Raw genomic sequence first — 26,590 nt, forward strand, 5'->3', positions numbered from 1 at the left:
TCGGCCGCTGTGCCTGCTGGGAGTTGTAGTCCGTACTCTGCGGGCGGGAGCGGTGTGTGCCGGGATTGCAGCGGCGCAAGGCACGCTGGGAGCTGCAGTTCTGTGGAGAAGGGTCCCCAAAATGGGAGGCAGCAGCTTTACCCCCCGAAACCACCTGCTGCATTGGTACCTGCCTCACCCAGGGCATGAATCCCCCTCTCTTTACTAAAATTTACAAGTATCAAAATGACAAAAAAAAAGTTCAACATCCATCAGGAGCTGTGCTCTACACTGCAAATCTTATTTTAGAAAAAAATCCTACTTCAAAATCTTCCAAATAAGCAAAAGATAAAGCAAAACAAGCACTCTTTCTGCCTTCACAACTTGTTTTCCTGACTTGCCTTCACTACTTTCCTTAAAGCTTAATTAACATAAAGTAAGACCTTAGAGAAAAAATGTCTTTATTATTAACCAGGTTTTTTGCACTGGATTATGTGCCTATTGGCCCAGACCGCTAAATAACATCTACACAATGTTTCTTTTATGCTTCAAGAATTGAAAATAACTGTACAAGGTTAAAGTACAAAAGTACACAAGACAGTGGACACGAAATATTCATGTATGAGCATTTCCCATCTGCTGCGTGGTTTGAAAAGTAGAACTTTAACTAAAAAATACTGTCCTTCTATAGTTCTGTCAAGTTTAATGGAAGTGGGTATAACCTGATTACAACACTAACACCAGTATCACTGATCTGATATTTACAAAAAAATTGTATTTTTCAATAAATTAAAGTCAATGCAACACCCATGCAAGCTAGAATGCTAGCTTTTTGGTGAACAAGGACCCAACATTTGAACAAGAACCTTCCATAGTCCCAAACTTTAAAACTGCCTCTTTTTTTCTTTTTCAAACTGTATCCATTCCTCGCATTGAAGATGTAAACCCCAATCCCATTCCTCTTTGCGTATGAGTCTGTGATCTTGCCATTTCATACTGTGCATCTAGATTTCTGAAAACCTCTTCCTGTTGTTTCAGCGTTTTGTAACTCTCTTCATCAACTGAACTACATCCAGCTTCATCCTCACTCTAGAAACCAAACAGAACGAAACAAACGTTAGTGGTGTTTTCATGTACTGCGGGTGTCCTAAGTGTCACAATTTTGCATTACTGTTTTCAAAAGCTAGTAAGAATTCAAGCATATGCTTTTGTTGGACCATTCTAGTATAGCTTTCCTCTCACTGCCACAAAACACACAGAGGCCTTCATCACATTCCTTTGCTAACTCATTCAAATAAATGTCTCCAATTAACTCATCTATACAAACAATACTATTTATCAGATTAGGGATACTGGTTACAGTTACCACTGCTGTTACAGATTGTAACAGTTGCCTTGTTAGACAGAAACATAATGAAATTCTAGAATTTGAACTGAATTCAGATTTACATGGTGCTTGTGAACTTTAATCAGAAATACTTATAAAGTTCGTAACTACATCAGGCAGTATCAGGTCTTTACTGGTTAAGGTACACTTTAAAATAAAAAAATAAAAATAATTTTAAAAAAGAAATTACTGTCCTACAAGTAATAATACACTTAATTACACATTCAGAACTCTTTACCTTAATGCCCATCAGTTTTCTGAATTTGACATTTTGGTCCTTGTTTCCAAAATTTAGCTTTTCCCATATTTCTGCAGACTGCGATTTATCCTGTACAAGTTTAAAAAAAAAATCACTTTTTAACGTAATTTTCCATTACTATCACAATACAGTAGCAAGCAAAAAAGCAATATTAAAAACAAGGCTTATTTGTATCTATAACTTTTGTTAGAGTTTGTAATGCATTACCCTACTCCTGAAAACTTACTAGCAAGGTCTGCAGACTTGTTTTTGAAGTCTGGAAATGGACAGGATACAAGAATCAAATGAAAAATCACTACAGTCACAAAACAGAGTGGTCAATTATAGCTTCTAATAGCTTAGTCATCACTTTTCAGTAAAAAGAGGTCATCTATATTTGATACTTAGTTGCGAGCTGTAGGCAAACTGACAAAAGTAACATTAAGATCCAACTATACCTCTTAAGTTTTATGACATTAGGAGTTTTCCTAGGTCTAGTTATCTTAGTCCTTTGCCTCCTGAAGTTTTGGGCTGCTGCTAATAGGGAAACTTTGTAACAGGTATGAAAGTAATTTTGCTAGAAATAACACTGACAAGTATCCTTAACCTGTCTTGAGTGCAAGTTGTTTCCAAACGAGTTTTATGAAAGTGAGAAAAGACAACATTACCCCTTCCTTTTTGCCTTGCCAAAGCATCTTCCGCTTTTTCTCTTGCTCAGCAAATTTCATTGGATTCACGGCTGCTGGGTTGTAATAGCTCGGGACAGCTATTCCAGTCTCTGCGAGTGCTTTCGCTTGCAGTGCTGCCATCTGAGCTGCCATTGCTATTTGAGGAGTTACTTGTGTTCCCGATGCCAGCAGAGCAGCAACATTAATAACAGAACCTCCAGTGGCTGCAGCCGCTGAAGAAGAAAGATAATTTGCTATCAGACAATAAGTTCAGACTTTATTGGGCAAAAACAAACAAGAAGCAAACAAACAAAAAAAGAAAGCTCAAACGCTTCCCTTCATCAGAAATAAGTTGAAAGTGTCCAAATAAATACATGATAAAATATACGTTGTTTGTAAATTAAGAAACATGTCTCCAATATTTTCAGGAAACCAGAACTGAAAGTGAAACTAACGTACCTCATGCATCTAAATACGCCTGACCTGGTAACAGATTTCAAACTGTTGCTTAATGATGCATAAAGGAAGGGTCCAATGACTATCACAAAATCAACTACCAGCCTAACATACAACATTTTTGTTGTATACCCAGTAAGTGACAAGAAATCCTGATTGTTTTTATTGGGGTTTTATGCCTAGTTTGGTTGGATTTGTTTTTTCAAATGTGTTCTAGTTATGGTTCTTATACATGGACCAAGTTAACAATTATACAAAGACAGACAACTTGCACATCTGTTGGACAGGACTGTAACACTCAGCACAGGAGTCTCCACTATATTCCACCCACACTACTGTTTAGGAATGGATGTAATACACATGCACTACCTGCAGCCATTTCCTGTTGCTTCTGTTTTTCAACCATTTCCTTCTCTCTCTGTTCTTGCAGTTTCTTTGCTCTTTCCAGTCTAGAAGTAAGTACATGAGAATAAAAATATTTAGACACGCAAAATCAACAGCAGCAGCTTATTTATGTCACATATCATTAAAATCATAACAATTTCTGACCTTCTGGCTAATGCTTCCTGTGCATCCATAGCTGTATTTCGTCCCCGAAAAGGTGGTGGACTTGGACTCCGGCTATGACTCCTGCTGAACCTTCGGGGCTTTTCAATTCTTTTCTTTCGCTCTCTGCAACCAAATTTAACAGTTGCTAAAACAATGAAGGTACATATATACCTTAATATTTAATAAAGTTATTTGATCATAACTCCGAAACACTGCTTAATGATGAATTTGGGGAGCTCTCAAGAGCAGCTTTCACAGAGATTATACTAGAACAATGCAACAGTCACACTTGCCTTGTTACAAGGGAGAGCTAAAACTGAAGATTACCAACTGCAAATACAACAGAATGTGCAATTCTGGGTATTCATTTACCCTCTTATACTTGATGTTTAGAATAAATAGATCTGGCTCTAGAGATTTTCATTCGAAAACCTGACAAGGAAAAAGATTGTGTAACTTTTAGGCAAGAAAACTGTAAAATGGTTCGAGTTACAAGAATGCTTTAAAAACCACAAAAGACCTCACAGCACTGTAATTATGTAAAAAACGAGCATTTTTAAGAGGTCCGATTTAAAAACTGGACTAGTACTCAGGGAAGTTATTATTTCTCTCCCCTCTGTATAGTCTTCGCTAAATGTGCTTTGGACAACTGTTTGAGGACAGCAAAATGGGAGAGCTGGTTTAAACACATGTGGTTTGTCTTGGGTTTGCTCTTGGGAAGGACAGTACTGTGCAGAGAAGTATGAAGCATGCATTATCTGGAGCCTGACAATCTGAAAAGAACCCAGTTAAAATCTATTTTTAAACAAAATACCAAAATATTCTGCTCAATTCTCCTTTAGTAACTTTCACCCCACCTCCTCTCAAATAGAAGTCATTCTTATGACATATACATCTAGTCCCACTTAAGCAACAGCTGCTCAAAATACACATGTAAAGTGCTAATAGCGGTATCTCTGCCATGATCATTAATATCTACATTATAAAAGATAAGGGTTTATCCCTGTTTAAGCCTCTGACACTGATGTTTTAAACAAAAAAGTCACAGATACTAGAAGTGTCCAAGAAAGCTTAAATGACAGGAGACATCACTCACGTTTTCCCCAGATTTGCCATAAACAGTAAGTTGAGATGTACAAAAATATTTCTGCAACTTTATACTTAAATGTTATTATCAACCATTTGAGATAATAGCTAACTTGACAACAGCCACTCTAAATGGCATTCAGATATTCTGTTTCTTCTGTTTGCAACTTGGGCAGCATCTACAAACATCACAAAACACAGGCTGAAGTTACAAAAAGAGATCCTTGTTTACATGACAAATCTGGTAGAATACAAAGGAGGCGAAACTTATCTTTTCATAGAAGATGACAAGATGCAGATTCAGGCACTGGGAAGTGACAGATCTGCATTCCTGAGATAGGATGTAATGCATGTTTCAAAGATACCTTCATTTTTCCCGTGCTGACTATTGTAGTTTGGTCTTGTCTTTGGTCTGATGCTTTATTGCACTGGTAAACATCAAGGAAATAAATATTTGAGCTTTTGTATTTAAGTATTTCCATTTGAAACAAGCGGATGGTGTCATGTTTTCCACCCAGCATTTCATCAGAGCAATGCTAACAAAAGAACTGCCAGGAGGGTCTACATGCCCACAGAATGAAAAAGTTCGTTTAAATGCTAGTGAGCACAGATCACTTGAAATCGTGAGCTTGAGACTATGCAAAGAACCCTCAAGAGGTCAAGCTTTACTATTTGCAAATGCTTCTGTCATAGCCTGCTAACTGTAACACAGCAAATTTTGCATGTCATGAATGAGGGAGTTCACTCCATGGTTCAGTTTTAATAGGGTAGGTTTCCACATCCTGTTTATCTGGTTTGTGAAGAGTTTTCCTTGAGGCTTAACCCAGAACTTGATGAAGCATCCTAGCTACTGTTCAAAAATACTTATGCCTCACTTATTTTCGTTCTCTAGGATCTGTGAGACAAAAACAGTACTCGAGCGAAATGGATTCTTGCAGTATATCCATCATTATGCAACAAACCATGTCTCCAGCTGAAGAAATTCCTAAGCTATGACTATCCCTTACTTTTTCTTCCCACATTTGCTGTTCTGTTTCAGGTAATTTGAATTCAACTGCAGAAGCAAAAAACTCCTTGGGATGTGAAGTTTTCAGAGCCATTAAACACAGAGTGTTCAAAGTGACTTTCAGTAAGTGCACATCATCTATAATAAATGGAAATAATGGGGAACTGAAGCCTTACACATCATGCTGAAGGTGGCTTAAATACCATTAAATGCAAGTAACATGTACACCAATTGAAAACCCAGCTCTACTCACCCCAGCTGAAAGTTTGGTAGAAAGTGCACGCCAAAATAAAATGTGACACAAACACTGTAATTCAACTACTTCTTCAGAAAGATAAGTCTTCTTAACAGTTTCACAAGTGGTGATGGAGCATTACGCGAGTGTGCTAGATTCTTAAGTCTCCAACGATCCATCGTAATGTTGAGTAGTCATAACCAACTTCTACATCCTTTAAATATGTAATTTGAAATACTCTAGTGAAAATACTACTAAATGAACTGGAACACTGTCAACACTTTCTCAGGAGCACTGAAGGGACACCAATTTGTATTCAAACTACTTGTTTTACTTGAAACAAGCAGGAGGGAACAACAGAACTGTAGTAGCCACTAAGTCATATCTCAGCTTACTCATTCAGAAAATCCTACAGGGTTTAAAAATGCAAAGGTGATACATACAAATAGGCTCAGAACTCTGCACCAAGATATTGAAAGATGAATCAGTATCGGAAAACATTAACTTCTACACAGTGATGAAAACCTCAATTCTAGCATACTCCAGGTGAGGCAAGGATTTCGACTCTGTCAAACAGACCCAGAATATGCCAGTATGTGTCTAGCTAGAGTGTTTCAATCTGTGCTTCAAGAATTTAAGGAAGAAATAAAAGCACCCAAGACAGGGAGAAAAATTAACATGATAAATATTCTCACATCTAACCTGACAAAAAGGAGTTGGTAATCACTAACACAACAGTACATTCAGAGCAGAAATATTCCATCTGACTCAAAATCTCCATTAGCACTACACTAACTGCTGGCTCATAGATGACGAATTTTTAAGTAAAGTCTGTAGAGCTGATCAGGTTTAGCTTCTGATCAGTGTTATCTGCTCTTACAACCAGTGATTTCCAGTTAAACTTCCCTTTTACAATATACACGCAGAGAGATAAACACAGTACTTTTTTAAACTACTCCTTTGCCAACCACATTACTCTCATATCAAGCACATGAAAGGACCGGTTTTATCTTATTCTTCAGTTTTTTGCACTTAACTATCATTTAAATATCCTATTAAAAACAGTAAATTCAGTTGTGGTATAAGAAACCAAAAAGAGCTTGAACTGTGGTCATCATTACTACTCAAAATATTAAGTTATTGTATTTATTTTCCTTCTGCTTTATCAGTCAAAAGTTCTAAAATGGTGGTTTTATAAGATACCCACAAACTAACTGGTTAAATATTTCTAATTGCTAACATGAAATCATGCTATGAAAAGCCAAGACTCTGAGACACTCAAGCTGGCTAGGACAAACGTTTCTGTAAGTGTATACCCAATACTTAACCCACTGTATCAATACAGCTGAGAAAACACCAAACACACATTAACTGGCAAACCCATCATTCTTCTATACATCAGCCCGCCACAGAACATTCAACCAAATACCACCAGTAAGGGTATACAAAAGTTAACACTTACCTGCTTCTACTCCTAGTTCTGCTTTTACTTCTACTTCTATGTCTGTGTCTAGATCTTGATCTAGAACGAGATCTTATACGTCGTTTTCTCTCTCTGCTGCGAGATCGGGATTTTTTCCTATCACGACTTCTACTACGATGACGTCTGAAACACACGTCCCAAATTCTTACATATATCCTCATGTTTACACTCAGCTTCTACTTAAGGACCTACATACAGATTCGTCACCACAGGGCAAAATGCATCAGGCAGGGTGGGGAGACTGCAAATTACACATGAAGAGTTCATGCCTGGAACAGTTTAAGTTGTAAGACTAGGAGATGAAATGGGAAAGGAACTAAACACACCCACCAGCCACAACAGATGAGTTACACAGAGTTTATGTAAACAATCATACTCATCAATACAGCTACTTTCAGTTGTTCATTAAAGTGTATATCTCAAAACAAATACACAGCCAAACAAATTTAAGAATCCTGCATCAGATTAAAGGCAACAAAACTCCCCTTCTCCCCATGGTATTCCAACACCTTAGGGAACAGATGCCCAGATTTCATTTTGTGAGTCACACACAGTCCTTCAGCATATTATTAGCTGAAGCCTGTTCCTTGCCATCATGTTTGCTGCAGATCCTCAGCTATGAGCAGAGCTGGCTGAAAAGTTCTGCTGGCAGTAACCTGCTTGTCCTGAGTGATTCTCCTACCAGGAGCGTGCCAGGTGGCCTACAGCGCAGGGAGGCTTAGACAGCACTGCCTCTGGGCAAGTTCTTGATTAAGGAGGTAAAAAGCCAAAGCATTGCTAAAATGTATTTTCTTTCCTGTCACTGACAACATAGAACATTCAATACATTCTGTTTATGTATTTTCTATACTCTGTATACTAATTATAAATATGAGACAGATCACCTATGTAAGTAATTTTACGCAGAACCAGTCTGAAAAAAAACATAGCAGCAAATGCACTACCCAATGAAAACTGAAACATGCAATATAAATGGATGTTTTAGCATTAAATTAGGTCAAGCTGTACTTCAGAGCCTACACAAATCCCAAACACTACTTTTGCAAATGCTCTTGGAGAATAATCATGTAAAACAACTCACCTTTCACGAGACCTGGATCTTGAATGACTCCTCCCTCTTGATGATTTTCTCTCTTTACGTTTGTGTCGATCCTCACCATTTTCAGATGAATTTAGGCTCTCTCTTCCCTTGTCAGAAGAATGTTCTTTGTCATTGTGGTCTTCAGATTTGTGCTTCTTGGAGGACTTCTCTTTGGATTCATGTCTTCTTGCCTGTTTTAAGAAGAAGTTGGTTCTTTCAGGAAAATAGTGCAACAAAGAGAGTTAGTATGGGTATCAGAAGATAAAAAATGATAAGTTGTGATGCAACATTAGTAACCTTAGGAGTGTGACTCAATCATGAGTGATGGCTGTTTTACCTAATGCCACCAACTACCCAAAATTGCAAATGCACGCTATAACTTTTTCCCCTTTTCCCTCCTCCCCACTGCCTAAAGGATTCCTAAAGCATCCATCAAGGTATCTTTACAGTGTTTCCATATAAGAGTTCACAACATTGTAACAAAAACAACTGTCATTCTCAGTTGTCTCCTTTCCAAACAGGTAATAAGTACCTATCTTTAAGTACCTGATAATTTCTGAACGTGCATATATGCATACGTTTGTAATGAATATTCAATATTTGCTTAAGCCTACCACGTAGAAAGTTACTAAAATCCATACATGGTTGCAGACATATACTATTTTGTTTGCTTTTAAAACTAAAACAATCTTCTGTCCATCACTAGATAATTAGTTTTTAGAGCACAACTCTTCAGTCAGTAACTTCCAACAGTTTTCAAAAAGCAAAGTAGTAAGTGACATGGTTGACATCCCATTTTTAGTATTTAAAACTAACATGCATCACTCTGAGACCTCCCACAGTAGTTTTAAATTACATATATGCTGCTCTGCTATACTGCAATTTCTTCCTGCAGTGCCTCTTAAAAAAGGATTCCTTTTTATAGCCACAATGCCAAAAATATTTAGCAAGGTCAGGTCTGATTTTTGCCAGTGTTTTCCTTAGAGATTAAGTCATGACATCAACACCTTTTCTTAGTATATCCAGTTTATTTTGAAATCTTTCTAGCACAAAAGCATAGCTCACTTAAGTCTCATTTTTAAATAATGTTTTGTTTCAATTTAAGCGTGATACATTTATTTTAGAGTAAACCCCAATTCTTCAGGTTTGTGGGTTTTTTTTCCCTTACATAAATCTGTTAACCACTCATAAAACCTTTCCTACAATCATAACTGTCTCAAAAGAAACAAGTCTGGAGAAGATGCTACAATTAGCTTATTCAAGCCTAACTCCTTATTAACATATATCAATTTCTAAATATATTTCATTATAGTTTTTCAATAATACAATAATATTTTTTCCTGCTTTTACAGTACATTAACTCCTTGAATAATCAGTTGTTACATAAAAACACATCTGAAGTTTGTGATGTTACCTGTACATTAACTTTAAGTATGCATTTACATAAGTAGTTGTTCTGGTAGACAAAAAGAATTACTGATATGCAGTATTTAGGCTACAGACAAAGAGCTTAATCTTGCAAATGAATGAAAACAGTAAATATACTGTGAGACATTATTCCTTAACTGCTCCCTCCGTGAAACTTAGGAACTGTTAAATAAATTGTGTAAGATTAGATCCAACAGCATGGCAAAACACTGGACATAATTTTAAGCAAGGACCTTTATTTTCAACATTAACAGATCTATATATACTTTTAATCACGTCTTCCAGGCACACATTTAGTAATAAACCACGATGATATTCCATAACGGATTTAAGATATTTTTTAAGGGAAATATGAGTTTGAATGACTAATAGTTACCTTATCATGAAGTAGGCTTATAATTTTGCTATCTGAGTCTGCAGCGTCTTCAGTTCAGTCTCTTCGCGCATTAGCACGCTGAGTATGATTTATTATAGAAATGTTATCATGTGAGCTAAACAATATATTCAATTTCACAAAAACTCTCCTAGATTATTTTTTTCCTGCTTTTCTTTTTTTTTTTTTTTTTTTTCTCTCTCCTCATTTTTTAAACAGAGCTTCCATTGGCATGAGGGAAGTAGAAGTTCCTGACCTGGGTCAGAAGTTTAAGAGTCCCTCATCTGACCCAGCCTGCTATTGCCCCACATGGCTTAAGGGGTTTTTGTGACTATTTTGATGTCCATTTTTATTTTGCTCATTTTGTCTTTTCTCTGGTGGGTAAGCCAGTTACTTTCAAGGTATTACTCGTGCTGTCTCTTCTCACTCCCCTATATACACACGCACATTTATCTAAAAAAGAGAGACAGCCCTCTGAAATTTTTGCTACTACTGCCATGTTCCCAGCTGACTCAGCTTGTTTGTCAAGCTATGAGTCTTTACAATTAAAGGATGCAATAAACAGAGCTCAGTCATATGGGGTATTATTTTTAATACACTTAAGTAATGGGTATGTATCATTCGAAGTCCTGAACATGAGCCAAGAATAAAACTATTCAAGGCTTTTGGTTAATGGAAGCTCTGTGAAAGTCATCAAGCATACCATTCTATTTCTCCACATGAATTCTTTCTTTTGGCTGTTTCCACAAAAAAAGAAATTAAGTTACTAGTTTCTGAAAGCATTTTTATATAAAACTATTACCTTGTCAACATGATGGCTGCAATCATGCTTCACTATGAAAGGATCTCCATATCCATTTTTAAGCTTAAAGTTTCCAATTTCTTGTACTTACCATAAAGTCATTTATACAGATTTACACATATGTGCATTACTACAAGATACTTTAAGATGTATTGTACAATTACCTAAACGCTACAAATGTTAATTACCTCTTTGCTTCTGCTCCGGCTTCTGTGTTTTCTTCCTTCAGTATCTGTAGAATAAAACATTTATTGTTTTTTACCAAGTTAAAGAGGACATCGGCTGGCTATAATGTTTCTAGTTCCTTTCAGTTATTCCACCCCACTAAAGTAAAGAACAGAGATTTAGAAAACAAACAGCACTATTTGAATATCTACTGCAGAAAGCAAACTCTAGATGTTATACCCTGTTTTTTGTTCATGTTTATTTCAGCTCCAACAGCGAAAAACTAGCCCATCTCATATTCCAGTCACATTCTTGAGCCAGGTAATCTTACTTATTTACAACCATGCAAAAGTATCCCAGTCTAAGCATATCAAATTAAAATGAAGACAAAATAGTATGGTTTTCTGTTTGGTCTTGTCCCCCCACCATCCCCTGAACACCGATACCCTTTTCCTTAGCACTTCTATCACTGAAATAGAAAAGTTTCAAAACAAGACATTTAAGATACAAAACCAAAATTAGTAGCTACTTTTTTCCCCCAACAAGTTACTAGAGCCAAGTCTGTATGTTTTTTCCAGAAAAGCTTTAAAGAGATTTCAGTTCTACAAGCACACACCAGAACATCACTAAGCAACTCACTTATATGAAGACCATACCTGACTTCCGTCTTCTTTCCCTTGACCGTGAGCGTGATCTTGAATAATGATGCTTTGATGTCCTGGGAGAACTGGAGGCATCTGATTGTTCCTTTTTCTTCTCTCTTTCTGGAGAGGATTTTTCTGGGGCTACTCCATCTCGTTCTGTATCACTACCCTACATATGAGAACAGAATGTTTAAAAAAGAAAAACTTAGGACTGAAGAACAGGAAAAACTATTTCCCTAGTACTTCCTCTGGAGACAAAATTAAAATCATTTTCTGTAAAGACAATCTCATGAGTAGCCATGAGTAGTCCCAACAGTTCTAAGTCACAAAGGACTTGAACTTGCATGGTCTTCTACCAGCTTCAGTTTTATTTGCAAACGGAACAAGACACGTGAAAACTTCTCAAATGCTGAGTTAAATACATTATTTTGAAAACAAAGCAGCTAGTTTTTCTTAAACCACAACAGATATTACAGACTGTCAGTAATATATTGTGTATTAACTGTACACTTCCTTCATAACATGCTGCAGGTAAATCTTTGGATTTATTCTTCAGTTACTACTCTTTAGTCTGTCCAATTTGTTACTAATTTGCAACTGTACAAAGATATATCTATTGGAAAATCTCTTAAAGAGTGAGAGATAAAGCAGCTGTTCACTTCTCTGTTTGTGTGGTATACTGATATCTAGTTCAAAACACATCGGCATATGGACATCTGCATCAGAGTTTGAACTACAGTCTGTGATGCTTTAGAACATTAGATAAAGAGTAGAAACTGACTACCCTATTTGTGATCTTCGCCATCACAATCCTTAGCATTCCACATTTATCATCTGCTTATCTACACTTCCCCCCCTTCTACTCAGACCCTCCCTTCTCTATCTAAGGCTTCCAAAAAATTCAGTTACAAAGTGTTTCAAAAGAATTTTGGTATTTCTATAAATTTACATTTTGAAGTCACTTGATGTCCTGGTTTCAGCTGGGAGAGAGTTAATTTTCTTTCAAGGAGTTGTGTTTTGGATTTAGTATGAGAAGAACACTGATAATACACCGATGTTTTTGTTGTTGCTGAGCAGTCAAGGACTTTTCAGCTTTCCATGTTCTACCAGGTGCGTAAGAAGCTGGGAGGGAGCAAAGCCAGGACAGCTGACCCAAGCCAGCCAAAGCGGCATTTGACACCACATGGCATCATGCTCAGTACATATTTTGGGGGAAAAAAGGAGGAAGGAGGGGATGTTCAGAATTATGGCACTTGTCTTCCCAAGTAACCACTATGCACGATGGAGCCCTGCTTCCCCGGAGACGGCTGAACAGCCAGCAGATGGGACATAGTGAATGAATTCCTTGTTTTACTTTGCTTGCATGTGCAGCTTTTGCTTTACCTATTAAACTGCCTTTACCTCAACCCATGAGTTTCCTCGCTATACTGATTCTCGCCCCCATCCCACCGGGGGAGAGTGAGCAAGCAGCTGTGTGGTGCTTAGTCGCCAACTGAAGTTAAATCACAACACTTGAGAAGGGCACAGAGTATACCAACAAACAGTCTAAGCGAACCAGGTTTTTAAACATACTACCCAACTGAACTTGAGCCTGCCACATTTACCAAGGCTACTAGTCTCATTATTTATACACATCGCTACTCATTAATGCCCTTGTGCACTGCACCTTAGAGAAATCTCTCAGCTCTACGAAAACACAGCAAAAAAAAAGCTGACAGACTTCAACTAGATGGCCGCAGGGTCTTGAACACAGCCTTCACTTACTGCTTTAGAGGAACCTCAAAGATAGTGCCTATAACCTAGATGCAAAACTACAAGTCCATAATTCCTCAAACCATTTTACAGAAAAATTTATCTTAAAAGGCTAATTTATATAAACCTAAATTGCATTAAAAAAAGGGGGGGATTCATTTCTTCCAGAAGTTTTCAGTCCTCTTGTTTCACCACTGACAGGCCAAAGTTTCAAAACAAGAACTTAAAATACCAGATTGAACACCACAAGGTATTTAAAGCCAACTTCGAAGAGTTTAATCAGTTTAGAATCCCGTTTGTTTGGTATTTTCTTTTCTTGCACTCAAGACTATTTAATAACTTTTGAAAAAAATGAACCACTTCGGGTTCGAGAACTATTCATATTGGTTCTTCAACTCAATTATGGGACAAACACCTTTATATATTACCAAGCCATACGAACACCTTTATACGTTAACAGGCCACACAGAGAATAAAATTATACTCTTAGGTCGTATATGAACATAAAGGACCGTGATAACTACAGCAGATGCATTTCCTCTCGATATTAATCGTAAATACAGTAGGACAGCAGGCCTGTGACCAAACACAAAGAGAAATAATAGGGCAGGGAAAGCTACAGGAACGTGAACTGAGCACGGCCCAGCCAGCCTGGCTGCTCCCTCAGTCCCTCTGAGAAACGCCTGCTCCCATCGCAGCAACACTTCTCTCCCCGGCCAGAAAATGACACGGCCTAAGCCACAAGGCCTCTTCGTTTCTCTTCAAGCCCAGAGAAATAAAAGAGAAACTTCTGGAAACGGGGAGAAAAGTAACGGGTGAAAGGCGGCCACCCCTCCCCGAGGCCCATCATGGCGCCGGCAGACGAAGGAGCGGCGGGCGCCATTTTGTCTCTCCGCGCACACGGCCGTCCGACCCAGCCCTCCCCGTCTCACACGCTCTTCCCTCCCGCCCTGCGGCAGCCCCCTTCCCAATCCGTCTACTCCGCAAAAATCCCGACGGCGAACGCCACTCACCGCCATAACCGAGCGGCCGGGACGTCGCTTCCCTCCCCAACAACTCCTCACAAGCAGCTCTGCCTCCCTCAGCGGCCACAGCGCTCGGAACCGAGGCGACAAGCCCCACCCTCCCTCTCCGTTCAGGCGCCCGGATGTAACCGCGGGGCGGGGGCAGGCGGCTGGGCGCGCGGGAGCCGCAGTGCACTCTGGGGGCGCACAGGGATTAGGCGGTATCTTAGCAACAGTGCCGTTCGCGTTTGGAAGTGGTTTGGCCGTGCTGTGACCCGTAGCGGTAGTCAGAACTCCCGCCAATTTGAAAGCCTGAGGCGGCGGCGGGGCCGCGATCGCGGTTTGTCACCGGCCCCCGGAGTCGCGGTGAGGGGATGGGAGGGCGGATCGCGGTCCCTGTGGGCAGGGGTTTCCGCTGCTCGGTGGGGAGGGCTCTCTGCCGCGGGATTTGCCTCAGCCTCGGGCGCGAAACCTGTCCTGCGTTCGGTCGGGCCCGCTGGGGACATCAGCTGGGAGCCACATTACTCTTGTCACTTAACTTTGTCTTTTTTAGACACGTGATTTGCCTTTAGGGGGCTCACTGTACTACTCTACCTCCTAGATGCAGAATCACGATAGAATAATAAAATCGTGTGTGGTCATATAACTTTTTTAAAGCTTTGCAGCGTGTTCCTTTATCGCAGGTAAACATGTGGAATGAAATTGAACTTCTGGCAAACGATGACACAGGGACTGTGCAGCTCCCCGTAGGTTTAGGACACGAATGTGGAACTGCGTTGTACCAAGTGGATACGCTCCTTCAGATCACATCTTCAGAAAAGGTAGCGTTCATCAGAGCTGTGTTTTTCTTTTTCTTAATAATTACCAGAGCTTTGTCATATTGTATTCAAGATCCTTTCTCTTCTTAGGTCTCTGTTAACCCGCAGCTGTATGCATGCAGCTCAAGGGATGGCAGTATCATTGTTGTTGACAGATCCGTGGCACTTCTGGACAGCACTGGGCAGCTGCTCCGGATGCACATTCAGTTTGGTAAGTTCATTCCTTTGGAATTCCACTGGAAGTTAAAACTGACTTGTAAAATATCTATGTTAGGTTTATATAGGAAACTGTAGCAGGTATCTTGCGTATCTAACTAGCCCGTAAAATAAAGCATTATAATAAATACCTAAGTAATAGTGATTGGTGATTCTGTATACTATTAACTAAGCAAGCTGTACAATTCAATTAGAAGGCTCACTAACTTTTCACTGAAATGGGAATAATGGATACCAAAACCACTCCCTGTATGCCCTTTCCTGTATAGAGTTTAATCAAAATAAATAATTTTGAAGAAATCAAGACACTGTATTGTGCAATTCCTGTGTTTCAAATATGAATGTCTATTAAAAAACAAATCTTAATGTTTGACATTTTGCCATGTAACTTTTCAGATTCTAATGTGGATGTAGTTGGTATGTGTCAAGAAAACCAATTTCTTGTGGTGGGTGAGAGAAGTGGCAATTTCCATCTTATTCACATACCATCTAAACAAACCTTGCTAACCAAGGTACAGTAATTTTTCTGCTCTAATTTTGCTGAAAACCTTTTGTTCTTAGAATTTCTTGAGCTGCTTTTTTTCTTTCTTCCAAATATCAAAATGTAAACATTCTTGTTTTGTGAACACATCTTCTAGTTTGAACAAACAGATTAAAGGGACACTTTTGTTCCCATAAGTAACAAATAAGCACAATATATTTAGGAATGACATGTTTAAACAAGAACCAGTTCTTCATGAAAGAAAAAAGTTTAAAGTTTGAACTGATGATCAGTATTCAAAATATTTTTTAAATAAAATACAGAATAATAGTCTAATAGTCTTCACGTTGATCCTATTTTAGATTTTGGTTGAAAAATCTTCAAGTGAAAAGACTTACTTAAATCTATTTATTGAAAAAGACAATGCAAAAGCAGGTAGGAATTTGATTTTTTTTTTCCCTTGTCTCAATTTTTGGGATTTTGTCCCCCTTTAATATATCTCAGGGAAAGAGACTACAAAATAAATAATCAGATACAGCTTTATTTTGCATCGTACACATTAAATGCACTTTCCTTAATAGTTTCCTTTAGAGATATTGTGACAGAACAAGACTGGGATCTTATAGAAAGAACATGTAGTTTTTTAAATGTAGTTTTGTCATGAAAACAATTTGCAGTCTTATGGGTGCATACAAATATTATAATTTCAAACGAAACTCTTAAGATGTACAAACTTATTCTACTATTCGTTGAAGGTGACAAAATTTTTGTGTAAAAATAGCCTAATTTATTGGTCAGATTTTTTTCCCAGTTATTTCACTGTCCTACTCATAAACAAGTAGTCTCTTTGCGGTTATTGAATACTTCAGTTTGAAATATTTGTATTGGATTTTTTTAGGTGTTTATCATATGTTCATTCTCACAAGCAATGGATTCTTCTGCATTATGTGTCTCCCACTTGCTAGAACGCAGGAGGGTAAGATGATCTACAAACCACTTGGGATTTCCATTTGAACAGAAAGAGCTGTATTGAAAAAGCTTTTCCATGCGTCTTCCTAGTGGGAATAAGATATTGAGCTGGGATTTTCTGTGTAATCTTTGTTTTTAAAGGGAAACTGATATACAACTACTTCTGTAATACAATTGGGTTTGTATTTTTCTAATAATTCCTTTAGTTTACGTTCCTCTGAGTCACTTTAGAGAGAGTACCAAATACTATGGAAACAGGATTTTAGGCTATAATCAGTCTTGATTGCACTGAAGAATATTGGGAATAACTTAAACTTTTGATACTGTATAAGTGTAGTTATTAGTTAATTTTCTGTAACTCAGTACTGTGGCTCGATAGAAATAGACCCTGTCAAAGATCCTGGCTGAAGTGTTTTTCAGCATAGTTAGGTTAGAACTAAACTATCTTATATAGCATTTAGTGGCTTTTTTCCATTCTTAAAACATTTATTTAACATCGATTTTATTTTTTTTTTAATGCAGCAATTGACAGGATGGATATGATAACAGCAAAGAAAGTAAGAAATACCTGCTAACTTGTAACATATGTCTGAAGTGTATGTTTCATTCACTACTTACCAGTTTATTATTACAACTCATAATTATGATTATTACTTTTTCTGTACATGGAGAAGTGAGCAGTTCAAGGTTTTACCCACTGACTGTATAAACAATTTTTTTCTTCCCCTTTTGTTTCCTTTCCCTTCATCTTCCACCCCACAAGCTACAAGGACAGATAAAGACAGCTTTCATTTCCACAGAAGAGTATCACGGCCTTGGCTGTCAGAATTTTGTGATAAGTAACTCAGTCAACAAAATCCATTTGATAGTTGGGGTAAGTACTAAGAATATGTTGATAACAATCGTTATGGGATCAGTGACATTTTTTGAGCTGCAGCAAAACTTTTTCTCTAGCTGGTTGAAAAATAAGACAGTGAACTTTTTGCACTAAGACTTGTCTTTCATTTCCCTCACTGTATATTTAAAGGTTATCAGTTCTGCAGCCTGTTCGTAGTTTTTCTTGTAAGGAAATCACTGTTGTAATTTCGGAACTTGCTCTATTATGATGGATCAAGGAAAAATGTTTTCACCCTGGTCGTATGACCTTAGTAAATCACTGTAGTTCCTAGCCTGCACAGCCTGGTCTAATTGTAGTCTCAACCTTGAGCTCAGAGACAAAGCCAAAGCTGGCAAGAGCTTTCCAATCAGGTTCACATTCAACAAAGGCTTGCCAAAGTAACAATTAAGGTGCTGATTGAACAAAACCCTTAAGCTTGAATTAATAAAACTAATAAAAACTAATAAAAAAATTAAAATACAGACATATTTTGAAATGTTATTTTGGACTACAAACAAGTTTTTTTTGTTCATTCACTGAAGCCTATTGAATTCAATGCAGTTTTTCTCAGCGGGTTCAGTGTACATTTCTTTCAGGTTTTATGTTCTATGAGAATGGAAAGTGGATGTTTTTAGAAGAGTCGAAAATGTTTGGAGATGCTGACTATAATAATTACTATAGTAAAGGCCAGTCTTAAAAGGAGAAAGGACAAAATTTAAATAAATAAACAGATAAATATCTTTTTTTCTGAACATTGACATCACCCAGTAATAAAGTTTAAATTAGTTTTGCAGCTTTCCAAGTGTGTTTATAAGTTAAGGGATTGATTGAATTAGCAGACATGTCAATGGCCAAATTTCTAATGTATAACTGCATTTTACTTTGCCTTTACTGACAGGGTAAAGGTGATTATGTACTCTCCATGTGGGAGGTAGACACTACCAATAACCTGGTGTCTGTTCAAAGTTTTGCTGATTCAAGTCTGATCAAAGGTAAAGAGGTTTTTTTACTTTTTATAGACAAGCGTAGAATTCATATTTAATTTCAGAAAATACTAAGACATTTTATTATTTTTAGTAAATACACACATACCAAATGGAACACTTCTTGTAAAGGTACAGCCAAATATGGGCTTCAAAATTGTTGAGTTTAATAGGTAAATTACAATTCTGTTTAAGCTAAACTTTTTACAGACCTAGGAGGTTCCTTGAGGTTAAACATCTGTAGATTTCCAGTTCTTGGTTGTACATTTTAATGTTTTTTCTTCAAATACATTTCTATGTATTTGAACTATGTATTTGACTATGGATATTTTTTAGATGCAGCAAAATTTCAAGTTCTGGACAATCTGCTGTTTGTTTTAGATACAGAGGTAAGTGTAATTATTTGGTTTAGTCTTTGTTTTACAGCATTCTTGAACCAGCTCATAAAAATATTTTTTAAAGTAGTAGTTTTAAAATACATTTCTATAAAATAAAGATGCTTATATTTACAGAGGATCTTGATCTTACTGTGTTTTTTTAATTTTACTTCTAGTTGTTATTTAAGCTATAGAGTGTGTTAATATTCTGCTCAAAAAAAGACATATTCTTTTATGAAGACTATATGAAATCTCTATCTGATAATTTTCTTTTTTAATATCTAGAATATCTTAAGCATGTGGGATGTTTATTCTCTTACTCTTATTTGGAATTGGCCTTTAATACATATTGAAGAATTTCTTCTAAGTACAGAGTCAGAGTCTCCTCCAGTCGTACGGTAAGTAAAGCACCAGTTTTGAAAACTGAAAAGTTATTTATCATTACAGGAAACGTGCCACAAAGACTCGATTTTCTGTGGTGGTGAATTCTTAGAAATCTTTCTTGAAATCTTTCTAGTCAGTAGGGCAAAATAATTGAACTGCGGGTATCATTAGCTCTGTGTTGTAGAAAAGAAAACCTTGGTGCTTTCTGCTTTCTCTTGGTTTATCTGTTGTTTACTGCTAAGGGATCTTGCATGTAACCTGTATCATTTAGGAAATGCTTGTGTAAAACATGGTGTATAATAATGCTTATGAGTCTGATGTTATAGAAAAAGCTTGTTTGTCTTTTGGAGAGATAAACGGTAAGATCTTCATTGTGCAGATAAAGAAGCCAAAATATCTATGTGTGTGTATCGGTTAAAATACAAAAGGAATTAACAGCAATTAAGATTAGAAGACTTTTGGCTCTTTCCATTGCTCTGTGACAGTTTAAAAAAATAAGAATCAGATCAATTTGAAAAGCTTAAAAATGCCAGAAGTAAATGCATGTCCTCCACATGCTGAAACATTGTTATTTTTGGGTGCACTGTAGGGTTTTTTAAATGTACCACTTTCCATGGAAAACTAAATTTTCTAAAACTCAGAAGCAAGAATATTTCATGCTTTTAACATAAGACTTATACAGTATATTTTGCTTTCTTTTTTCTTTCTTGTTCTGTAGGCAAGGGCTCGCCAATGCTAAACTGATAGTCATGACAATACCAGATAATAAACAGGTATAAACTCTTTATCGGGGTTCTGTTCCTCAATTGTTATGCAGTCACTCATGGAAAAAAGAGGGGAGGGAGAGAAGAAAAGAAAATGGCTCAAAATTAGCAGCAAACAGAATTCTTAGGAGCTGAAATGCTACTATCTATATATTAAGATATAGTGAATGAAGGACTTCTTTTTTTAGTGGTAGGCAGATAGGGGAGAGCAACAAAATATACTACTGTCTTATATGCATTCACGGAGTTTTTTAGAGCAGTATCTGCTCCATGTACAGTCAGTGGAGGTAGCTGAAATAGCATGCCAGAATGAACATGATACAGGTTTAAAAATGAAACTTATCTAATTATATATAATAGGCCTACATATAAGGCAACATCTAAAACTTCATTAAACTTTCTCAAATTGTAGAGATCTGGTTTTGGTAAAAAATTATAAAAATAGTGTCTTCCATCTAATTCCACAAAAATCCAGAAATTATTCTGCAAGCATAACTCCGTCACCAATGAATGAGGAAAAAAAATATTCTGACGTTTGTTTTCACTTTTTTTTTTTTTATAGATGAGAAGTCTAATGGTTTTTGCATTGTCCACTATGCAACCCCTCTATTCTTTGGAAGTATCTGTTGTTTCTTCACTTGTTCAAAGTGGGATTGGCACAGTACGTTTAGATCATTTTTGTTGTTGTTGTTTGAATATAGCTGTCAATAGGTATAATTATTAAAGAGAGTACTGTGTTATTCTTGTTAGATTACAATGAATTTGTACTTGAAACTGCGCAGGAACTATACAAGGACAGATTAAATGATGTCGCCAAAGGATGGAGAAAAAGATACAGTATCTAGCAAACGGAACAGTTTAATTCTAGGCCCAGGTCTATTGCAATGTTTATTGTTCCTTATAAAGACTTTAACAAAAGAAGGTCAAAAAAGATGGCAAGAACTTTTATGAATTACGAACATTGTAAAGACTGGTGGAGTTTGTATGTGAGAAGACACCGAATCAGAAGCCTAAGCAGCAGCTCTTCATTGTAGTCGTGACAGTAAATGTAGTAAGCTCTGGATCTGATAAGCAATAAAACACAAAGCTGATGAAATTGCTTGCCTTGTAGGAAGCACTTGGCAGAAAAGACTATATATGCAGCTGCATAGTGGAGAAAATAATGCCTATTACGTCCCTTTTCTTTGATCCGAGGTGATAAAGTCAAGGTGGGAAATGCCAAGGCATATATTGCCTCTGTGGAATGTAGCAGAGAGGTCAGATTCTAAAAGATGTGAAGATGGACAGAGTGTGACCTCCTTATGGCTTGGACAAAATCAAAGTGTGTAATTTTGAGAAGCTGATTCACTCGTGTGGAGGGCGCACTGATGCTCACTGAACTGGGGTAGCAGAGTGGTTTCAGTCTGAAGTGTCCAGTTAAGGCCCTCAGAAATTTTAGATGGTGCAAACTATCCAGGAAATACCATGATAAGCATTTAAAAAAACCAAACTTATCTGAGAGAAAAGTAGTCGTTTGTTTTTAGATTAAGGAACATTTAATGTATTACAGTTGTGCTTTTTTATGACTAATTTCCCTTGCCACCTAATGATTTCTGTTATTGCACACTACAGGATACAATATACTTCTTGGAAGGAATTCATGAAAAACATCAGATGTAAGATAATGTTTTGTTTCTTACTAGATCATTATTATATTAAAATGGCAGATTACTTCTACATATAGTTGTTTCACATTTGATAAACTCACGTAGCTCCCTCTCATCCTTAGACCCTCTGAAGGCCCAGTTTCTATTGTTGTGATGAGAAGTTTAACCGAAGCCTTGCCGGAAAACAGGTACTAGTTTTGATTAAATGCCTTTTTTTTTTTTTTAAGTCTGTGGTTTGACACATATTAAAGTGGTATGCTTTACTTTATTTCACCCCTAGACTTAGTCGCTTACTTCACAAACACAAATTCACTGAAGCAGAGAATTTTGCTATTCAGTTTGGACTAGATGTTGAGGTAAGTTGTCCATTCTTGATAAATAAATTTGGAGATTAATTAGTATAACTGAACTTAAGAGCAAGTTTCTTGCCCTACAATCCAACAAAAAATGTTAAAAAAATATTACAAACGTAGTGGAATGTTACCTTTCAAAGCAACTCGCTATTCTTGAAAGCTGATTCAAAACTAGATGACTACATGGTGAACTATGTTTTTTCTTTACAATAACTAACAAACCTTGCAATGAGAAGTGGTGCTGAAGTACATCTTCTGATCAAAATAAGCGCTGCTGGTTCAGGAGAAGGCACGTTTATCCCTTTAAGTAGCAAGAAAAAGCATTGCCTAAAAAAAAAAAAAACACCAAAAAACACCCCGATTTTCACATGCATTTATTAGCACATAATCTGACTTAATTAACTGGTTTTTAATAAAAACACAGGCTTAGCTGGTGAGATAAAAAGATACCATAATTGTTAGGGACTAATTGGTGATTTGTTTCTGTAATGAAATCATTCAATGTACATGGACACACTTTATCTCAAAAACATTGTGAAGGAAATTGTGGAGTTTTCAGTTGAAAACTGTCTGCTTAAGACTTCATTGTGTCAAACTGAAAACTGTTGCTTTTCTTTAAACAGCTTGTATACAAAGTGAAAGCAAACACTATTTTAGAGAAACTTGCTTCAGCTTCTGTTGGGAGTTACGGTCACGAAGTCTGGCTAGATCTTGTGAATGAAGCCAAAGAAAATTTGCAAAAAATTCAGGTATGGTTTGATTTCTACTCTCTTTCTCTTACGAAGTAATTCAAATTATAAAAGACCTTGGAATTAACGTCAGTTGTGTCCTTATGCAAACAGGATAGCCAATTTGTTGTGGATTACTGCATAAATGCTCCTTGGCCGCTCTATGAAACTGCTCAAGAAATGTTGGACTATGCTAAAATCAAAGTAAGGGGTTTTATTTCTTTAAACTGCTTATACCCATCCATTCCTATTACATGCCTCTGTCCAACTCGAGAGGGAGGACAACTTCAAACCAGTTACAGTGATTCAAAAAGTAAATGCGTTATAAATTGTATGTTATCAAACATGAAGCAGCAGCAAGGCTTGTTCCAACCTCGTTCTTGCTATTGCTTACGGACGAAAAAGCTTATGGTTTTATTTTCACATCAGAAAGCAGGTTTTAGTTTTGAGCAGTAGTCTTTTAAAATACCTTTTAAATATTAATTTCAGCACTAAAATCTCAAAATACGTCACCTTTTTTGTTTTCTTTATTTTCACCTTTCCTGCCTTATCAAACAGAATCAGAGAGATACATATTATCTGTCTGATCCTGCACACATGTAGAAATCCAGTCTGAGTCTCACATTGTAAAATAAAGACTTCCGTTTACAGAGATACTAAGTTTTTGCTTGTTTCTTTGTTAAATTTGTAGTACTATCTGGCATGTTCTGCATGTACTGAGTTGTCAGCCAATCCATTTCATGTATTTGTTTCAGATCTTGAAGAAAGATGATAAAACCCTTGCTCAGTCACCTGATGGGGCTCTGGTCTCCGTAACTGAGGTGGGGACAAACTTCTGGGCCCCACAGCACCATATAATAAACAATTACAATGTAGAGTTTTAAAAACTGTATTACTGTTGAACTTTTGAAAAGTCTAAACAAGAATATATTTTAGAGTATGAAAGAGAACCACAGAAATGACAAGCTGCTGAAATAAGTGATTCTTTCGGTCATAGAAAGATTCATTTTCAGATGCTCTAGAAATTGAAGGGAGAAGCTTTCTTAAGTGCTCTTAGGTTTTTAGTTTTGTTTCTTATTTAGTCCTATTATGTTTTGGACAGGCCTCATCTGTCTTCAAGGCAATTCGGTCTAGTGTTTACACAATTGAAATTTTGGATTAATGCTTTATTAAACAAACTTACATAAGTAATTAAATGAAATTATTGAAAAGTCTTTCTTTTCCTCCATTCTTCACCTTTGTGATGGTTATTCGAGCCATGTAATATGACTGTTTGGTAAGCTAGATATTGACCTTAAATCTCTTGTCTGCATTCAGGTATTGAGAGCTCAGGCGAGGCTCACAACTTTTTATGGAGCTTTTGGACTAGAGAAATTCAGGTTTGTTTCTGTTTCTTTGTCAAAATTTAAAGTAAATTTAATTGTAACGGTTAAGTATGTGCCATTGAAATTAACTTTTTCATTTTTCTTTAAATTTGCAGTCATTGATCTTTAAACCTTTCCCTGTCTTCCTGCAGTTTCCTATCCTTTACTGTGGTGAAGGGAGAATGCAGAGAGGTTCAGTCATCCTGTATGTTGAAAACATACATTATCTGTTCCACATGCACTATCTTGTATAGATTTTTGGTCTTTAACACAGGAGGGGATGTGATTTTGTACATGCACAATCTAACACTACTGTTGTCTCTTACAGCATATAGTACTAGCTAGAAGAGCTTTGAGGTTCTCCCCCAAACTCCTTTAATGTTGACATATATCAATAACAATTTCTTTTCCTCCTCTCGCTTCTAGTGGTATTGCTTGGACAGAATTCTTGAATAACAAAGACATTTTCAAGAATATCCTTTTCGAGCTAGAAGAAGGAAACTTATCTTGTGCACAGTACCTCTGGCTTAGGCATCAGGTGAGATGGCATAGACATTTCTTTGGTATTTATGGAGAATGTTAAGTCTCTTAAATTTACCATCCTATTTAACAGAATCAGACCAATGCAGAAGCAAAGTAAGAGAAGCAGCAAAGATCTATGGCAGAATCTCATCTACTATCACAATGATTCACCTAGCTCCTTAGAAGGCTGAACTTATTGATTTAAGAATAAACTGGTATTTCTTATGTCAGACCACATATTTCTAGGTCTGAAAGCTGATGATTCTTTGATTTATTCTATGGCGGTTATAATCCTCCATTCACTTTTTTGCAAGCACAGCTCTCAGAACTTTGAAATGGACATTTTCTGGGTACCTTAAAATTCTTTAAAAAGAATCACAGACTTCTTACTGTCAGTGACACTTTCATAATAGTGGCTATGGGCTATTATATTCTTTAGTTCAGGACTTCAGGTCCATGCCTGTTGTTTTCTTAATAAGGCAGGATTATAGAGCAAGTCCTAAAGTAATAGGACATGATCCTGCCACTGTAATTTGCAAAGAAATTGCTTGAATTAGCTCTTGTTGAAGACGACCAAGCTCTAGATTTTTCTGAACAGGACTATGGTTTTTTAAATTCCTATCTATGATTACTGAGATTTTATCTTTATATTTGTGAACTACATTGCTTCTTCCTATTAGTGAAACAGCTTTACAAAGTACCGAATAAATGTATACTTCATATTTCTGTAATTGTTTTGATATTTTAGGCAGATTTTGAGAGCAGCTTTGATGAGAAAATGCTGGAGAACTTGCTTAATGCCATTCACTTTACTGTTCCTCTGAAGCAACTGTGTTTATGGCTTAAAAATGTCGTGATCCCTTTCTTAAGAAGAGTTGTACCAAAGGGACAGGTAGGTGTCCTAATAAATGCAAAATGTCATTTTCTCAGGCTAAGATAATTTTATAGACAGACCTACAGACTTTAATTTTCGAATGTCAGAACCTCGTTCCTCTATCTTTTAAATGACTTTTTTCTCTACAGTTTATATTTCAAGTGATTCTAATGGCAAATTTTATTCTTATAGATAGCATAACTCTACTTATAACTGTATTTTTTTCAGAAAATGTTAGCAAAATGGCTGGAACAAGGTGCTCGAAATCTTGAATTAACTGATAAGGTAAGTCATACTGCAGAAACTTTGCATGTCTTATATTTCTATATGTATAGTACAGTTTGCTAATATCAATTACTTTGGACAGGCAAATTGGCCAGAAAATGGACTCCAAATGGCAGAGGTTTTTTTCACAAGTAAAAATCAAGGTGAAATGGGACTGGCAGCTTTTGACCATTGGACTCCTTTGGTAAGAAATGTACCAAATATAAGGATGTACTACTAAGAGACTTCAGAACATATGCTCTGTGCTAGAGTTGGAATGGATGATGATAAGGTCACTAATGTTTTTGGTGAAAATTGACTCAATTCCATGAAAGGAAGTAACTGAGTTCCAGTTGTCTTGGGTTTAAAGATTAAAAAAAAAAAGTCAGTGCAACCTGAATACCCTTTAAGAGATGTATTATTAGTCTAAATATGAATAATATTATTGAATTTTCTGTAGAACACGAATAAGCCTGAGTTCTACAAAACACTTAAATTTCAGTAAAGATTCTCCTTATGAACTTAAATTAAAAACATGTCTCATCTCTGTCAAAGTTTTTGGAAATTAATTTCAATTAAGCATGTGTTATGTCCTGGAGAAAACAGGTATTAAAAATCAGCTTGCTGTAAGGTT

At 36.7% G+C, this 26,590-nt stretch overlaps 2 protein-coding genes across 3 annotated transcripts in view; one reads left to right on the plus strand and one right to left on the minus strand.

Annotated features, from left to right (window-relative positions):
- Positions 1-423: 423 nt before the first annotated feature.
- Positions 424-14,466, minus strand: RSRC2 (arginine and serine rich coiled-coil 2). Of its 2 annotated transcripts, none has more exons than XM_065646660.1 (10): positions 14,346-14,466; positions 11,593-11,749; positions 10,960-11,003; positions 8,169-8,359; positions 7,067-7,210; positions 3,278-3,400; positions 3,098-3,177; positions 2,273-2,505; positions 1,605-1,694; positions 424-1,068 (listed from the first exon to the last, which is right to left on the minus strand). In XM_065646660.1, exons 1-10 carry the CDS (start codon positions 14,349-14,351, stop codon positions 889-891), a joined length of 1,248 nt encoding a protein of 415 aa, XP_065502732.1. In that variant the 5' UTR covers positions 14,352-14,466; the 3' UTR covers positions 424-888. The 2 variants fall into 2 exon arrangements, with proteins under 2 accessions (XP_065502732.1, XP_065502733.1); XM_065646661.1 differs by lacking the exon at positions 14,346-14,466 and adding an exon at positions 9,973-10,050 and having other exon boundaries at positions 8,169-8,381; positions 11,593-11,633.
- A 559-nt stretch (positions 14,467-15,025) lies between these two features.
- Positions 15,026-26,590, plus strand: part of KNTC1 (kinetochore associated 1) — a 37,231-nt gene continuing 25,666 nt past the window's right edge. Inside the window, exons 1-22 of the mRNA XM_065646653.1 lie at positions 15,026-15,157; positions 15,245-15,365; positions 15,767-15,882; positions 16,214-16,286; positions 16,750-16,827; positions 17,343-17,377; positions 17,584-17,694; positions 18,596-18,689; positions 19,017-19,069; positions 19,343-19,455; positions 20,160-20,214; positions 20,768-20,866; positions 21,817-21,860; positions 21,974-22,039; positions 22,132-22,207; positions 22,828-22,953; positions 23,047-23,136; positions 24,250-24,311; positions 24,723-24,834; positions 25,567-25,710; positions 25,921-25,977; positions 26,060-26,161. Coding sequence (XP_065502725.1) covers positions 15,026-15,157; positions 15,245-15,365; positions 15,767-15,882; positions 16,214-16,286; positions 16,750-16,827; positions 17,343-17,377; positions 17,584-17,694; positions 18,596-18,689; positions 19,017-19,069; positions 19,343-19,455; positions 20,160-20,214; positions 20,768-20,866; positions 21,817-21,860; positions 21,974-22,039; positions 22,132-22,207; positions 22,828-22,953; positions 23,047-23,136; positions 24,250-24,311; positions 24,723-24,834; positions 25,567-25,710; positions 25,921-25,977; positions 26,060-26,161 — 1,959 coding nt within the window. The remainder of the gene's footprint in view (positions 15,158-15,244; positions 15,366-15,766; positions 15,883-16,213; positions 16,287-16,749; positions 16,828-17,342; positions 17,378-17,583; positions 17,695-18,595; positions 18,690-19,016; positions 19,070-19,342; positions 19,456-20,159; positions 20,215-20,767; positions 20,867-21,816; positions 21,861-21,973; positions 22,040-22,131; positions 22,208-22,827; positions 22,954-23,046; positions 23,137-24,249; positions 24,312-24,722; positions 24,835-25,566; positions 25,711-25,920; positions 25,978-26,059; positions 26,162-26,590) is intronic.

Source organism: Caloenas nicobarica, chromosome 16, assembly GCF_036013445.1.
Source record: "Caloenas nicobarica isolate bCalNic1 chromosome 16, bCalNic1.hap1, whole genome shotgun sequence".
NCBI lineage: Eukaryota > Metazoa > Chordata > Aves > Columbiformes > Columbidae > Caloenas > Caloenas nicobarica.

Coding starts and splice junctions, on each gene's coding strand:
- RSRC2 (XM_065646660.1), bottom strand. Junction 3,178..3,277: donor CAGGAAGCATTAGCCAGAAG/GTCAGAAATTGT, acceptor ACTTACTTCTAG/ACTGGAAAGAGCAAAGAAAC. Junction 1,069..1,604: donor GAAAACTGATGGGCATTAAG/GTAAAGAGTTCT, acceptor TTTGGTTTCTAG/AGTGAGGATGAAGCTGGATG.